Source organism: Centroberyx gerrardi, chromosome 22 (assembly GCF_048128805.1).
Source record: "Centroberyx gerrardi isolate f3 chromosome 22, fCenGer3.hap1.cur.20231027, whole genome shotgun sequence".
NCBI classification, from domain to species: domain Eukaryota; kingdom Metazoa; phylum Chordata; class Actinopteri; order Beryciformes; family Berycidae; genus Centroberyx; species Centroberyx gerrardi.
The window spans coordinates 12,637,160-12,654,017 of NC_136018.1; the positions used below are offsets into that span (position 1 = coordinate 12,637,160).

At 41.4% G+C, this 16,858-nt stretch overlaps 1 protein-coding gene across 1 annotated transcript; it reads left to right on the plus strand.

The window, feature by feature from the left end:
• Positions 1-470: 470 nt before the first annotated feature.
• Positions 471-7,345, plus strand: socs6a (suppressor of cytokine signaling 6a). The gene is made up of 3 exons (XM_071912950.2): positions 471-829; positions 1,284-1,353; positions 1,767-7,345. The coding sequence occupies exon 3, from the start codon at positions 1,893-1,895 to the stop codon at positions 3,501-3,503; it is 1,611 nt and encodes a 536-aa protein (XP_071769051.1). The 5' UTR covers positions 471-829; positions 1,284-1,353; positions 1,767-1,892; the 3' UTR covers positions 3,504-7,345.
• Positions 7,346-16,858: the final 9,513 nt, after the last annotated feature.

Sequence of the window (16,858 nt, forward strand, 5' to 3'; positions counted from 1 at the left end):
CAGCAGGAAATAAATACTTGTCTTGTCCATTGCTTGTGCTATACATTATGTAGCCTATTACAAATTATTAATGTAGGAAATTGAAAAATATCCCCAAACCTGTTTGTCTGTAAAGTAATTTACACATTTGGTCAAATTATTATAATTATAATATTATTATTATTTTTTTTTTCCAAAGCTACCTTGCCCATCATTTCTGAGTTGCAAAGCAAGGACTTTCTTTGGGATGTAGAAACTTGATATAATTGCAATACATGGATTTGATTTGCTGTATCTATCTAATTATTTACAGATTAGGCCACATTATCAGAATTATCCGTTTGTTCCCCCCCCCCCAAATATGTTGCCCATGATTTCTGAGTTGCAGAGCAGCTCAGGCCCCTGACATGTAAAAACTTGATGTAGTTGTAATGAATGTGTCTGATTCGCTGTATCCGAATCTGCTCCCACAATTCAACAGGCAACAAAGGAAGAAAGGAAGAGGCCGTAAGCTAGAAAGTATTAGCCAACCTAGACAGAAAGATGTCGCCCTATTGTCTCATTTTATATGGCAATTGACATTCGTACGTGTAAACAAATATTGAGTGTAGCCATATAAACGCTTTATTCTTTTGTCTGGACGCAGAAGCCGACTAAAGGGAAGGTATATGTTTTCGACAGCTAACGTTAACTAAGCTAGCTGATTGGCTTAGCTGGCTAGGTAACAAGCTAACATTAGCCAACTAGCTAGCGAACCTTTCATGAACGCTTTGTACAAAACAAATGCCAAACTTTGCGGGCACCTTTGGGTATTTAACAGAGCAAGAAATGCAGATACCCAACTGACAGGGTAAGAAACAACACCATTTGCATTTTTGTCAAATGTAGACTGAGATAGTGAATGTAACTTGGTTACTAGATATGCTAACAATCTAGATGGTTCGTGTTAGCATCCAAGCAAGCTAACATCAGTTAATTAACATTGACAAGCTAGTCTACAGTAAATAATCTTGTATCGTGTACAATTGCTTACTAAAATTATGCTGACGAAATCACAGCTGAAGTGTTTCATTTCAGAATTTTGTCATGAAAAGCACAAGATAACTAACTTAGCTAAGCTAATTTGCTGTTGTGTGCGTAGGCCTTGCCAGGTCAGGACAAACCTTGCTAACGTTGCTGTTAGTTAATGGGACAAACTGTCTTGTTTAAAGTGATAATATACGGGACGTGAATTAAGTTATTACCAAAGTGTGCTTGATCGCAAGTGTTGGGCTTTTGAAAAGATCTGTGTTTGTTTTTTATAGCATCAAATGAAAGGTGGTGGAAGTGGAACCTAGCCCATCCAACTGAGTCACCATTTTCAGGCACATAATGGTGAGTAATCAGATTGCAGCTGGCTGATTATCAAGTAGCCTCATTTTGGTGTTAAAAGTTGCACATTGCCTCTAGATACTGATTTAATCATGGTGTGCCAGAACTGTCATAGCCTTTTTGACAGCTGACAAAGCAGTGATAATTGCATAAGTAATGAATTTCATAAAATCAAACAATATTTTTCGCTATGCCCATAATGTGCTGTGCTGTTTGTGATATTCCTGTATTATGTGAAATGTATTCAATGTGCTATGATATGGGTGCTCCTTACTGATGTTATTGATGATATGATGTTTTATGTAGGTAATGGGTTTAGGTTAATGGTAGATGTGTACAAAAGGCTGTGGAAAGGCTTTGTTGTTTGGACAGTACTCTATACACTGATTTGTGTTTCTATGCTTTTCTTGCTATAGGGTATGACGGCTCCGCTATATGCATGACTAGTTTTGTGCGGCCTGATGGGAGGACACTGTGGATAGCACTTTCATCAGGATACCAGGAGAGCCATCCCATGCCCCCACTTCGGAGGGCCTGCCAGAATGAAGAAGATAAGCCTTAAAACCATCCGCAAGTCCCTCAACATAAAGGGCAAAGAGGAGGGTGACTTTGTCATGCTCCAGCAGCCTTCGCTGACCACAGACTTTTCTAAGGAGGAGTCGCTTTTTGGGGGCTGCTACACCAAAGACCTCTCAGGCTGTGACCTCGGTGGAGAAGAGGACAAAGGTGGCCAGAACAAGGGCCGTTCAAAGAGTGAGAGCCTGATGGGATCACTAAAGAGGAGGCTGTCTGCCAAGCAGAAGGCTAAGGTGAAAGGTGGCTCATCTGCTATGGGCTCTGTGGATGACGATGACACCTTCTCATCCTCTTCTGTGCCCATCAGCTTCAATGAAGTGAAAGCCCAGAGACCCCTTAGGTCTGCATCCCTGAGGAGCCACCATTATAGCCCCTCGCCATGGCCCCTCCGGTCTGTCAACTCTGATGATGCGTGCATCAAGATGGAGGTGAAGGTGAAAGCCATGGTTCACTCTCCTAGCCCAAGTCCCAACCTGAATGGTGTCCGGAAAGAATTTCACGACTTCCAGATGGAAGGGCTGTTCCAGGACCAGGCAGAATCCTTAAAGAATCTCCAGCAGCCTCAAAACGGTGAGCTGCATCTGAATATTGACGAACATGACGTGCCTGTGGTGCTGGGGTTGACGCCTCAGGACTACATCCAGTACACTATGCCTTTAGATGAGGGAATGTACCCTGAGGGGTCCCACTCGTTCTGCCTGGAAAGCTCCTCTCCCATGGAGGTGGTGACTGAGGCAGACAGTGGGTCCCTCCACACAGACCAGGGCCAGGAGGAACATGACCTGGTCAGCGGCATGCCTCCAGACCTCTTCATGGACACCTCGGTTAATGGCCTTCTCATTGGCTCTGCTGGAGTGATGCTCCAAAGCTCTAGAGTAGAGGTCCCACCGCCCCTCTCTCCGCTTCTGCCGCCCATGACTAGCAATGGAGAGATTCCCAGGACTTTTTCGGGGTTCAGCTCTGCAGACAGTCAGGTAGCTGAGAGGGTAAGACACCACCTCAACTTTGACCCTAACTCGGCTCCTGGGGTCAGTCGGGTATACGACTCAGTGCAGAGCAGCGGGCCCATGGTAGTGACCAGCCTGACAGAGGAGCTAAAGAAGCTGGCGAGGCAGGGCTGGTACTGGGGCCCCATTACCCGCTGGGAGGCAGAGGAAAAGCTAGTCAACCTGGCCGACGGCTCATTCCTGGTCAGGGACAGCTCAGACGACAGGTACCTCCTCAGCCTGAGTTTCCGGTCACAGGGCAAAACCCTCCACACCCGCATCGAACACTCCAACGGACGCTTCAGCTTCTATGAGCAGCCGGATGTGGAGGGCCACACATCCATCGTGGACCTAATCGAACACTCCATCAAAGACTCAGAGAATGGAGCTTTTTGCTATTCCAGGTCTCGCTTACCAGGGTCTGCCACCTACCCTGTCAGACTGACCAACCCCGTGTCTCGGTTTATGCAAGTGCGCTCCCTGCAGTACCTGTGTCGCTTTGTCATTAGACAGTACACTAGGATAGACCTGATTCAGAAACTGCCTTTACCCAACAAGATGAAAGATTATCTGCAGGAGAAGCACTACTGAGGACACAGAGACAGGACAATGGTAGCAATTTGCACTTTTGGGTTCAGTTAAGAGATTTAAACAAGGTTTACAGACAACCATAGTTTTGAGATGATTGGTTCTGGTGGCTCTTGATTTGTGTCCAGGTGACTTTGTCACTGTCCAGTCCTCCATTCCACTGTTCAGGGGTTTTTATTTGGGATTGGTCAGTATCAGGTGGCTCTACTTCCAGAGATTCAGGCCTACACAGAATCTCGTGCAGGAATGTGGCAGAGGTATACAACAAAGTTATCTTAGTTGCTTACATTAGATGCATACATGAAACATGCATTTTAATGTATGGGAAATTGTAATATCCAGTGGTGCAAATAGAGCAGGTTTTCACATTTTCACCATCTCCATTAAATGTGGGCCTGTAGAAAAATAAGGTTTCACTTTAAATTTCACTTGGTTGAATTTGAAAATGCATTGAATTTTTACCCATTGGACTGAATATTTCAGAGACCTTTTCAGTGAGGGAAAATTAAAACTTAGGCTTTACATCCATAGTTTTAAATGAGGTGATTATCAACAACAAAGCCCCCTGCAGACTGACCAATTTTGATAATCTTTTAAGTTTTAGTACACATCAGATTGTGTGATGTGACCAATGCAAAAAAATCTTTCTCAGCCTAGTCAGACTGTGCGGAATGGCAGCCCGTTCTGCTGTTATACGGTGCCATTGGTTGAATAACGAGACTGTGCTATATAACAAGTGATGATTAGCCAGCCCGTGCATTTCATGTAACGTCAAGAAAACACTAATGTCGAAGATGATTTAGCATTAATTGTAGCCCCCAGTTGTATTCATCACATAACCAGCCGTTCACAAATTTACGGGGATAACTTCTCACCCAATAGATGCAGTCCATCCGTTATATCTTTTGGTTCTGTTGTATGTTTCAGATGACGCATTAGAAAGACATTTGTACTCATGCCCTTAGCTTATCCCACTGGATATTCACCTTACCTTAGACTGGGGCAGGCTTTGTTTTTGAGTTTGTCATGTTTGTCATTTACATCTGTACTGGTATGCCAACGTAGTCATTACCTGCTGGGTGCCAATTGGTCACTCACTGGGGTAGAGTTGTAACACTATCCAAACTACATCATTATGGCACTAAATTTCTCCAAACTGCTGCGCTTATATGGCCGTCCCTCACCGTGTCACACTGAATGGCCCAAGTCCACATGAAAAATGTCTTCTAGCTAAAGACGGCCAAAATTTGCCAGTCTGCCAGAGGCTTTAAAACAATTTGGTGAAAGAAATTGCTTTAGGGAAACAAATTGTATGGCTGCATGTAGCCGTTTTACAATGTTCAAGCCTAAAGGTACTGACAATGCTGTTTTTTCATATTGTAGTGCTGTTCAAAGTAATAGCAGTGAGTTGATGTATAGACCTTTTTTAAAATTCACATACAAATAAGTAACTTTAAGATAACAATAAAGCTAAATCTTTCTGCATTAGGAATGTTGCAAAAACTGCACCACAGCTCAGGCCTAACAACTTTTTCACTATCTGTAATGCTTGTATCTGCATGTAGTAAAGGCTTTAAGACTGTCAAGTAAGTGCACTGTAGACTTACTCTAAATGACAAAAGATGTCATGGCAAGAGGGTAAAGAAAGATTTTGGCTAATTATGTTGTTAAAGCGCAAGTCAGAAATGGCTACGTTTATTTAATGCACGGATGCATTTACCTTAGACAATTCATAAGTGAAGTAATTTACCCTCATTACCCTACAACTTGAAATGGACCTCTAGCCAATTGACCTAATTCCATATGTGGGGGTGGTTCTTTCTTAGCCTCTAAATGCCAGTAATGAGCTGGACCCAGATCAAAGGAATCCCAAAAATGGTGTGAGCTTAGGTAGAGGGATTTGGGAAAGCCAGGGTTAAGTCTCTGCGTCATATTTTGGAGTGACGCCAGGGGCTCAGGCATATGACAAAAGTTCCATCACAGCTGCATGACATCATTACTCTGTACTGTCATATGGGTTTCAAGGACATTGAAAGCATATGATTATTGCCATTGCTTATTCACATTGTCCCCACAGAGCTGTACTACCCCACAGATTGTCTCTCTACTGGGCTGTTTGTGCCAGAGCAAAGGGAAGAGCACACAGTATGCTACGCAAGTGCTTTATACGGATACTTTGACAGGGAATTGTGTTTTCACATTATGTCTGAGCATCTTTTTTGACATCAGTGTCCTTAAAAGTATTTGGAAAATGTCTCTCAGACAACTTTGGTAGGTTGTTAGCGCATAGTTCTAGTTTTAGTTAGCGAGATCTGTTGGTGTCTGAGGAAGTTACCATGAGTCTAGCACAGCAGAAATTAGATAGGAACATTGAATGGTGTTGCATGTTTAAAGACTTAGCATTTTACAGCTTTGAATTGTATAGGAATGAAGGATCTAGGTTGTGTGTTTGGCTGTGTAGAGGGATACTTTTTTTCTTTCTTTTTTTGTTTTGTTTTTTTTTCTCAGTCACAAACATGAGCTGGACATTCTGTGTACAAGAAACATATTTTTGTTAGAATCTTTCAGTGAGTTCTTTTGTGACATTTGCCGTCTGGGGGATGAGGCTGTACAAAAGGAATGTACGCGTGTTTGAGGTATCCATTTTATCTGCCCACAGACCAGTTGCAGAAAGCATGCGGAATCATAAAAAAACTACATTGACACGTTTTTGCACTTGAATATTCTCCATTGACATGCTTGGATCCTCTTCTCCCTAGAGTTGTCCTTCAGATGGTGGTGTTAAAAAAAAAAAAAGAAAGAAAAAGAAGAAGTTACACCAGTCCAACTCTTTGGACCTGAGTGCACATTTGTCATTATGTGTTCATGTAACTGTTTAGATTAAATTGAGATCGTTGTTTTGTTTTCATCATATGTGGGATATAAAGGGTAAGGCACCAGCATCATATCATCACCTCTGTTAATGTTCCTGGGCTGTCAAGGAATGTGATCATGGCAAGAATGTGGATGTAAAATTGAGGCGATTTTACTTTTTTCCTTTGTGTGTTTTTTTTTTTTTTTTAAAGTTTAAATGTGAAAGTAAAATGTTAGTCTTTTTAATACAATGTACTTTTAATTGTATTTCCATCTTAATTTGCAATTTGTTGTCAGATTCTGACAAGCAGGAACCAATTTGATAAATACAAGATATGGTGTTGCTGCTGTGATTTTCTAACTACTTAAGTAGCCTGGGATTAATTCAGTTCATTATCATTAAGCATTATTGCCTTCAATGTTTGAATCTAGAGGTTGATACTTGTTCAAACCGCTGAAGCATTTTGAATTCATAACAGCTGTTAAGCACTTAACCAGCTCCAAGGATTTTTTTTGTGCATCTCTGCAAATGAAGGCGATTGTTTACAACAGTATGTTTGGTAAATGCCCCTCCCCTCCCCTCCTGTTTTTTGTTTACCCTCTCACATGAACATCTTGGTACAATTTGAACTCTTATTTCATTTCAATGTGTTATACACATTTGTGCTGCTTATGAATATGATTGCCTTTCTTGTATTTAACAATGGGGAAATAGAATGTCACCATGTAGATGTATGTACACATAATGACTTTGGTTATCATCTTGGGAGAGCAAAGCAGATTTGCAATTTGTAAACAACTGTAGTCAGTAAAAAGATCATTAGTAGCTATTAGTAAATCCTCTGTAGAACAGTTCACTCCAGTTTACATTTGTTGTCAACTGTCAATTTTCCAAAGTAGATTGTTTGTCTTTTTGTATTTCTTTTTCTTTTGGAAAAAATCAACAGTGATTTATTGCACATTTTGGATACAGTTCAAGAAGTTTTTTGTATCTGCCGATTATAAATTATAAATAAAAAAAACTATATTCTGAAACATTTTCTTTCAGTGGTTTTGTGTGTCATCATATGGAATGAAACTCGAAAGGCAAGATTTCAAAAGACGCATTGTTACCTTTGTCACACACAATTTAGACTCATCAGATTGGTGCAGGGGGTTGTGGGAAGGGAGACCATTCTTCAACCAGGGGATCTGGGTTCTAGCAGTGTTTTAGCAAGCCTCCGCCATGCTGAAGTGTCCTTGAGTAAGAGGCTGAGTCCCTTCCAGCTCCAGGGGACGTTGTTCTGTAGGTGACCCTGACCTCTGACCTCCCTGTGGAGGGGGGGCAAGTGAAGAGGGAATTGTCCTACAGTGATCGATTAAGTATTGCTTTCATTTCACCTTTTTGTGATGCTGAGTATTAAGGGTTTTGCTTTTATTATTTAAGTCCAATGACCTATTGCAACATAGCGTGGAGCCACTGATGCATAGAGTTGCATCATCCTCACAGTTGTGTTAATAGATAAAATCATGGAGTTTCTTTCCACAGTGGGTAGGAAGTGGCAGCTTATCCCAGTGCTCTGGTTCCTGGATTTACAGAGACAATCCAGGCGGTCTTTAAATACAACTGAGTCAAGCAGAGACTCTGGGGAAAGATTAGCAGCATTGCTACTTTCCCTGCCTTAACTTCAATTTAAGACTACTCTTGAGAAACACTGAGTGAGTTCTTGTGTCGTAGAGGGGGAGGAGAAGAGAGGGGTGGGGTAATGGTGTCAGGTTTGGACTTGGATCTGCTGGAACATGGTCTGCATGATGATGAGGAGGTAGGCCTTGTTAACCGCTGTGTCTGACAGGCCTCTCCAGGCATCTGAGGTGAAGATACACAACTGTTTACTCTCTCCGCCCGGCTCAGGATGATTTATTCATGGCACACACTGGTGGTCGCATGTCATATGGAGATGCCTCCATCATGAAAGGGCTCATCTCTGCCTTCCACTTTTTTTTCTTTCTTTTTTAAAATTTGTCTGCTAGCTTTTCAAAATGTTTATATTCAAAATTTAGTGGGGGGAGGTTTTATTTTTCTAAGAGAGTGCAACTTGTCACGATGTGACACGGCATCTCAGTGGTTTTGGATTTGTCTGCAAACATTATTGTGATATTCACCCTGTTCACTCCGCCAGCACTGAATGCTCATACCCAGGATGTTGCCATACTTAGCCAGAGTCCTTCATTTGAGTGCAGCTGGCTTTGAAGGGAAACTGTCACTTGAGAGCACGTCAAATCTGTTGCTGTTTCAGCAAACATTAAGAACCATACTACAAGTGAAAGAAATTATGTTGAAACTTAACAGGAATTTCAGCACAACACTTTGTCCCCCCAATTTAAATCTAGTTATCAACACCACTGCCATGAAATCGGACATTCGGAGTTGACTATTGAATATTTGGGGCCATAGGCAAGACTTTGGACTGGAGCCCACCCTCTCATTGTCATACCTGCATAATTCTGCATAATTCACTACCAGTTGCAATACCATTTTTTTCATTCACTGACAATTTGTTTGGATGCAATGCATTTTCGATATGGAAAGGCATCAGACTGGCATAGGGATTCAGGAGTCTTTCAACCAGAAGGCCTGGGTTAAGTCCAATGCACTATATCCCTACCAGCTCCAGGGTGCTGTTCTGCTTTGACCTCACTGTGGATGTGGGCAAGTCTGTTGATCCCCAGAGGACAGATTTCTCCTCTGGAGATTAAATAGAGTATTATAAAAAGGAAAAAACAACAACCCAGTGACAGTTTCAGCTATTGTTGCTTGAAAAATGAAGAGTAACAGCTATTTTAAGATTATTACACTTAGATCAGTAGGACTTGATCTCCAAGCAATTTATCCCCAAGCAATTGTATTGAAAAAAAACCAAACCCAACATGTTTTGGTACCTGGTTGTATCATACCTTACTAATACCTTGAGTCTAAGAATCATCTCACAGTTGGACAATTTATCTGTGACCTGCTGGTTTAAGTGAAAATAGGCTAGGCAATTGGGGGATGATCACTTCAAAGACTTCTGCTGGCCACTGCATTGCAGACACATTTCTTATGTGGGCTCAAATGAAAGATGAGAGATTTATTTTTCTAGTGTAAAGCGCTTTGTAAACTATTTTTGAAAAGCTGCAACACAAATAATGTTTAGGATAACATTATTATTTTTTTTTTATTAGTTAAAGCCAGTGTTTGTGTTTCTTTCAGTGCATACTGTCTACACAAAAGTGCTCATTTGTGAGCAAATTTCCTCTCAGTGTGGTTCTTAGTTGGAAACTGTTTACTCTGGAGAATCCATCCATCACATGTCTGCTGTCTCAGATTGATGATCCAGTCCTGCCATCTGGTGCACTGCATGGCGCACCCATTTGTCACCTACAAACAGGGATGATGAAGACAGCTTGAATTAGCCAGCAAACATATATATCGCTTTAAATTGTCATGCCAGGAAAACATCGGTGGGTCTAGCTGGTAATGATAAAGCCGAGGTTACCTGCTGGCAACAGATGTCTTTCAGCCCAGAGTGAAAGGTTCAGCTCTATTAATGCTTGTGATCTCATGCCAGCAGTGCCACACACCACTGAGACCCTCTCCTTCCCCATCTATCATGCATTAGATGTCTCTGAACCTCAATTAGTCCTGTTAGAGAAGGGACTGCCTTCATCATTATCACGCCCCCACTGAAACCAGGGCTCATCATGATATTCATTGTGATCATTCTTCACAGTTACCTATGTATGCGTGGAGAGTATGTTTGTTGATGTTCAGCTTGGTAGCTACCACTTTGTGTATCTCACACTGTTTTGTTGCATGCCTCCAGATCAAAAGGTGTTTCATCATGTTTCTTATCCAAAAGCAATGCTAATATCTCTCCCACACCATTCAGAGGCCCGATAGAGTTTGGGGAACAAAGTGGTCCAAACTGTGAACACAGTGTTACCAGCCATATATCCATTTACCTGCTCTGAAAAGAGCCAGTATCCCAGATTCCAGAGAAGTGAGCAATGTTAATGACCAGGAAATGGCCGTGCCAGATGGCACCAGCTCCAAGGTCTCAGGAAACGAGAAACTGGCCAGGTTGGCATTTGATTGATAATCTGTTCTGTCAAAAAAATCGGCACATTTATGCATCACATTGTGTATGATTAAGATACCATTTTCTTTTCAGCTGTTGTGCTCTTCTTGCTAACATTTTTGGACAGCAAGAGGAAATGTAAATTAGCTACCTGAGCTACCAATAAACTAGCTTCCAGAAATACATCTTTATAATTACAAATGGCATACACTCACAGACTTTGAATAATCATATGCAGGGAGTATCACTAAGTACGTGTGTTTATGTATGTGGGCGCTTGTGTCGGTGTGTGTGTGTGCATGTGTGTGTGCATGTGCTGTATAGCCTCCAGTACAGACTGAAGGCCAAGGGGAGTCATAAGACGGCTATAATTATGTCATTAAAAAGAGTGACATCTGGAACTTGGGGGCCACCAAGTAACACAGAGTACCCATCTTCCTTCCTCCTCTGCCCCCTGTGACAGTGACAATGCGTTCTCATCCCCTCAGCAATCTGCCCATCGCTCACGCGGGAGCGGGGTGTCGGGGCGCGGTGTGGTGGGGGAGGTGAACAGGTGGCGGCCATCAGGAAATGGATGGGGAATGTTTTGAACAGGAGCCTCGCCTCCATTCCTCATGGAGTACCTGGGTGTCTGCCCTTCACCAGTGGTCCAAGAGGCACAGCGAGGACGGGAGAGATGAAATGAGAACAGGTGGCGGTTTTGTCGTTTAGCGAGGAATGGAGTTCCCCCACAGGTCTGGGAAAGCACAGTCAATGGAGCCGGCTTGGCTACGCCTTCGCTACAGGATCCCTACCTTAGCGCACACCAGTCTCCCTGGGCCTTACACTGTATCCAAAAAAAGAGAGTCACAGTTGGTTTAAGTGATTTTTGGCAGTTTTGAGTGGGAAATTCAACATGCATAAAAAAAACCTAGTATAATTAATGACATACCTGCCTCCAATCTGTTTTTGGTCAAGGGCCAAACTGCCATCATTTTGTACTTTGATTGAATTGCAGTCACACTCCCCAGTCTTTTGAACTACCACTGTCACAGAGGGCCCTTGCCGCTCTGTCGGCCGAGATGTTGCATGGCAATTACCAGCTCGCACACCTCTGCGTGTGCATTGCTCCACAGGGTCCTGCCCTCCTCTGCATCCGTATCCTGGCAGTATTCTTCCCCCAGCCTCTCTCCGGCAGCTCCAGTGTGCCGGCTACAGTATATAGTTCAATGCCTTTTGAACCTCCGTTGCTATGATGAGCGCAATCTCTCAATCCACCACACCTCTGGAGCATGGCACTGTGGAAAACACGTGCCTGTCTCCCACGCAGCGAGCATGGTGACACGCTTGATGACTTTCAAACTGTGCCTCAGTCCACTGTTTGCTGTAGCGGTAAGAGACGCATGCTGCATCAGTTCGTCTTCATGTTCTGTGCATGTGATGCCACGGTTTTCTTTATTTGATAATGTTTACCAGACAATTACTCCAGAGCTGTAGTTTGTCCTTCTAGGTATATAGATATTTTCATAAGGGAAGTGAGTATCCATCATTTTTACTGTCTGTGACAGTGAAGCCCAAAGATTTCATCTCCTTAGTCACAGCTCCAGGGTGGCTGCATTTGATCTACACAAATCGCTGACATGTATGCTAATTGTACTGCTTCACATCACTGGCGAATGTGCATCAAAATATCAAAAGCATAATAAAATCATTAAGAGCCACGCAGCCTCCAGGGAAGGACTGGAAGCATCAAGACATGTCAATATGTTAGATCCCTTACATCTAGCTGAACACAAAGCTTGATCAAGTAGTATTTGCATATAACTCTTACTGTTTGTTTTAAACTCCATGGAGCATTAGATGGGTGGGGTGTACCACATCTGGACAGTTTAGATGGTGTAAGGAAAGCCATCAGTCAAGGAAAAGTATACTAAATTGATTTTCTGGTGATAATGTTGTCCTGTGTGCCAAGCTCTGCCCATCTGGCACAACACTAGGATACAAAAACAAACCAAGAAAAGTATTCGAAAATACTATTTGAGCCAGATCTGACTGAATCCTCTTCCAGAGTGAGAGATATGTAACACAATGTGAAGATGTTCATGTCTTTTATTTCCTTACTATGACAAGGGTATTTTTTTCATGTAGAGAATCTCATCAGTGTGTCTTTATTGGTGCCCAAACTCTATTTGATGGAACAAAACAATGGAATGTTAATTTACCACTCAACATCTTCCATAGATTTTTGTCATTATCTGTACATTCAAACATTCTCAATCTGTTGTACCTTGTCCCAAGCTATTCATAATGGCAATAAACCTCTTTGGTAAATTCTCTTATACATATATTCTTTATGCTTTTACACCCTCCTTTCTTAATTTCAATTTGCAGATACTCAGAATTCTTCTCACAGATCAACACTCGAAGTTTGAAATTGTGACAAGCTTGTTCACATTGAAACCGGCAATCTTGAATGAGAGAGCTTTACTGATAATCATCATCAGCTTAGAGAAACAAACACTTTTAAATCTTGATTACATTAATGCCAGGACCATTCACAGCACCGCAGGAGTGCATTAAAAGGTACAACTAACAGCAAATGACTGATTGAATTAGTTAAGGAACTCATTTGTTGTAAGGACCTGTACTCCCTCCTCAGTTCAACCAGCTATTAAAGCTAAGAGATTTTCTTGAACAGTTCCCAAAATGCCTGTGATACCAAAGTAGGTGATTCACAGTTTCCCACAGGACTTTCTTGGTGCACTGGTATTCCTTTTATAAACACGCAGAGTACAAGACGATGCTGGGAAAGCTCGCATGATACAGTCTGCAATGGGATACCCTACCTCACTCTCATTCCCACAACTGCTATGTGTGGAGAAATTATTCTAAATATCATGTATAATAAAATGCCTGAGAAATAGAAATAATTAGTACTCTATTTCTCTGGCAGAATAATCAAATATGCCCCCATCCAGAGTTTGGTGAATATAGCATCAGGGTTATATAGGGTTAACCTCATTAAAAAACATGCTTACTATTACAATCTTGAGAAGAATCCTTCATACATGTTATAATTAGTGCCATATTCTGGTCTTTCTCTTCGCAGATTCTATCCCAGTGATATCATTATTACAGGCTAAAATATAGTGTTTATCCTCTGTATACAGAGTCTTTCTCTTGTGATAGGGGAAGATCAGAGGAGTAGGCCCTATCTCTAGCATTGATGTAAATCCGAACCAGCACACATGGGCAGTTGGCTTGAAAGTAGGCCTGGAGGGGAGTCTTTTAAGAGTAGATCCAAACTGAAGGAATTGTGAGGAAGATCGGCTAGTGCCTACCGCTGTAGCTTGTAAATTTACAGGAGAAGTGGCATCACCTCACTAGCTGATTTCATGTTATTTTCATCTCATGGTTGCTTATGAATCATTGCTCCAATGCCAGTTATCAGCAGCATAATCAAGAGTCAAGAGCCATAACCTTATGTGGTATGAAGGACTTTTGTTTTATACATCACCTGTGTAACGTTGAGTGGAAGGAGAGCCATTTATTACCTGAATGCTAACCGTGATTCAGGTCATTGGTGTTGGGTTAACTTGGGTTCCTCCCTGGTTAGATCAGCTAATCTTACTGACGTTGTCTCTAGCCAGTTCAACCGAATGGATGGGCAAACAGACTGACGGACAGACAGACTCAACGTCTGTCTGTCCGTCAGTCTGTTTGCCCATCCATTCGGTCTGTCTCTGAACTCCCTGCAGCCATGTAGGCTCTGCATGAAATCCTTCAATCCCATTAGGCTTTGTAACTATTTATTTGCCCAATGTCTCCCCAGCACAAGCGAGTCAAGTCAAATAGAGAATGTTTGTCCTAAATCTGTCCTCTTCCCTCCTTCTAAAAACAAACAGCGGACTGAGAGAAGGGCAGGTCCCTTAAATACACCTTCAACATATAAAGGTGGCTGATGTAATATGGCACGGTAAATGACATACTCATTCATAATTCAGGGTCAGGTTTTTAATGGCGTCTCCCAGTCCTGTAATACAGTGCCCCTCAATTGTTTCCAGTTTGTAAATAATGTAATGCAGTCTTGATGAGTAAAAGTGGCCGTGGGCCATGCAATAGTAATGAAGACTGGGAGCAGGCTAGAGCAGAACTGAAATAATTCTGTTTGAGGAGAACGATTAAATATCCACAGCTGTCGTTAGACAGATCTACGGGGATGTGCTTGGATAAAAGAATGTGTTCCTTTATTTATTCATCTCACAAACTGTCAAGTGCTCTAAAGACATGGTGGATTGTTTAACTTCAGCGCACAGAGAAAATGCACTGAGGGAGGTTTGATAAGAAATATCTTCCGCTAATGGCAAGTTCACAAAAAAATCTAAATTTTTTCTTAAGTACATAATGGTGTGAGGAAGGAAGACAGAACGAGTTTGAAATCCATTTAGATCTATTGGATGTTTGTGGATTTCTCATTGATGTCAACTTCGATTGAAATTTTTGCACATTCACGACTCACGAGCGCTTAGAAACATCAGTGTAATGCTTTATTAAAATACATGTTCAGCTACATTTGAAGGTTAGAGAGTAGCTTCTTTTCACAGCCCAACAGATGGTTGAACCTTGTACATGGAAATATTTAATATTGTTATCTTTAGAAGCCCTTCATCTTGCTTTGCTCAGGTCTCTTGCTTGAACTAAAGGTCAAAGCGGCCTCTTGAATCAAAATCAAAACCGCTGAACGTTTCACTGATTGAGCATGATGAGTAAAATGAGTGTTCCTGAAAAGGGCACTTCAGTGTTTCCTGTTTGAGTGAGAGGCTTAAGAGCTGCGAATTGCTGTTCGTGGCGTGTGATGTAATTTCTGTGTAAAAATTTGTAAAAAAAAAAAAAAGCCCAAAAAACACTTTCTTTGTAAAAAATCACATCCATAACAGACTGTTTTTCGTTATGCATTCATGAAAATAGTTAAAATAGTTTAATTACATTCATGCTGTGTTTATGCAAGTTAACTACATGGAAGACTTAAACTTGAAGGCCCCTTGGATCAAAACAATTTTCAGTTTAGTATGTCAGTTTGACTAAGTAGCTTTTGCCCATGCATGTCCCCTCCTCCTACTGAACTGTGCCATTCAATTTCAAGGATAAAAATCCTTCCAAATCCCCTAGAGAAAAACAGCAGCTTAAGGAAGGTTAATGTTCAGTAACCTATACTTGCTTCCTCCACTCTTTGTAAGATTATATTGGAGGATTTGAATCATTTCCATCATACAAGCTGACTGGCATAAGGACATGGTTGGAAGGGACAGCAGGATGTGACCCATACGGCGAATGTACAGAATGGAAAATGGCGTTCATCCAGGGAGCTTTTATTCTGACAGGCGCCATATAGTCATATTACATAAATTTGTCATACATGAGCCTGTAAATGTTACTTGTTCATTTATGCTTTATGAACCAATCATAGCCACATCATAAATGTGATGGATAAACAGTAGAAAAACACTTTACAAATGTGTTTTTTGTTTTCTGATAATTATGTAAAATAACCTTTTGATAAAACTGTATTGGTAAAACTCTACTGGTTCTTTTGATTTGTCAAGTGAGCACAAACAAGAAAAAGGGTACAATCAGTCTTTCATGATTTGCTGCATTATCTTACTTGACCCCTAGATGTCCTTGTTCAGCAAGTGATTCTGCATCCTGTTCTAAAAATAAGTTACCTCCAATAAATAAAATACAAAGACCCTTTTTCTTTAGCGACAGACTATACTGACACAATAACACATGTTTGTATGAACACAAGACTTCAAGGTTGTTATAACAGCTTGTGTTTCTTGTGCTGAACAGTAATCCTTGAATCTCTCTCTCACTCTCTCTCTCTCTCTCTCTCTCTCTCTCTCTCTCTCTCTCCAAAACTAATATTCTTTGTGTATTTAGCCAAATATGATTTGTGTGCCTTTGGCAAGATTGATAGGCATATCTAATTTGAACCTTATAGCCTCTTCCCTGTGCTGTGTGGAGAGCTCGCAGTTCAGAATAGAGATGGATTGTAGAGGCAACTCTTTTGGAAGCTGCAGTTTTGGCTTCCTGACTGCAGAATCATCTCTGCTATAGCTTCTATAGGGGCTTCTATGGGTTTGGCATCTGAGATACAAGTTGATCCAAGAAAGCTCCAGCAATGTCTCAGTCTGATTCACACATTACAAACACTAAAAAGTCTAAAAAAAAGTTGAAGTTCTCATCATAATCCCCAGTTGCTCTGTTTTATATGAATCAACCCAGTCTGCTTGTAATGGATTTAACTTGCAGGTATGATTAGCAATCATGATTATTCATTATTTTCTTTGCAGCTCAGCAGATGGCTGTTAGGATTGTCTATACAACTTCTGTATAATTTCTCAACAGTTGCAAACTTTATATCCTAGT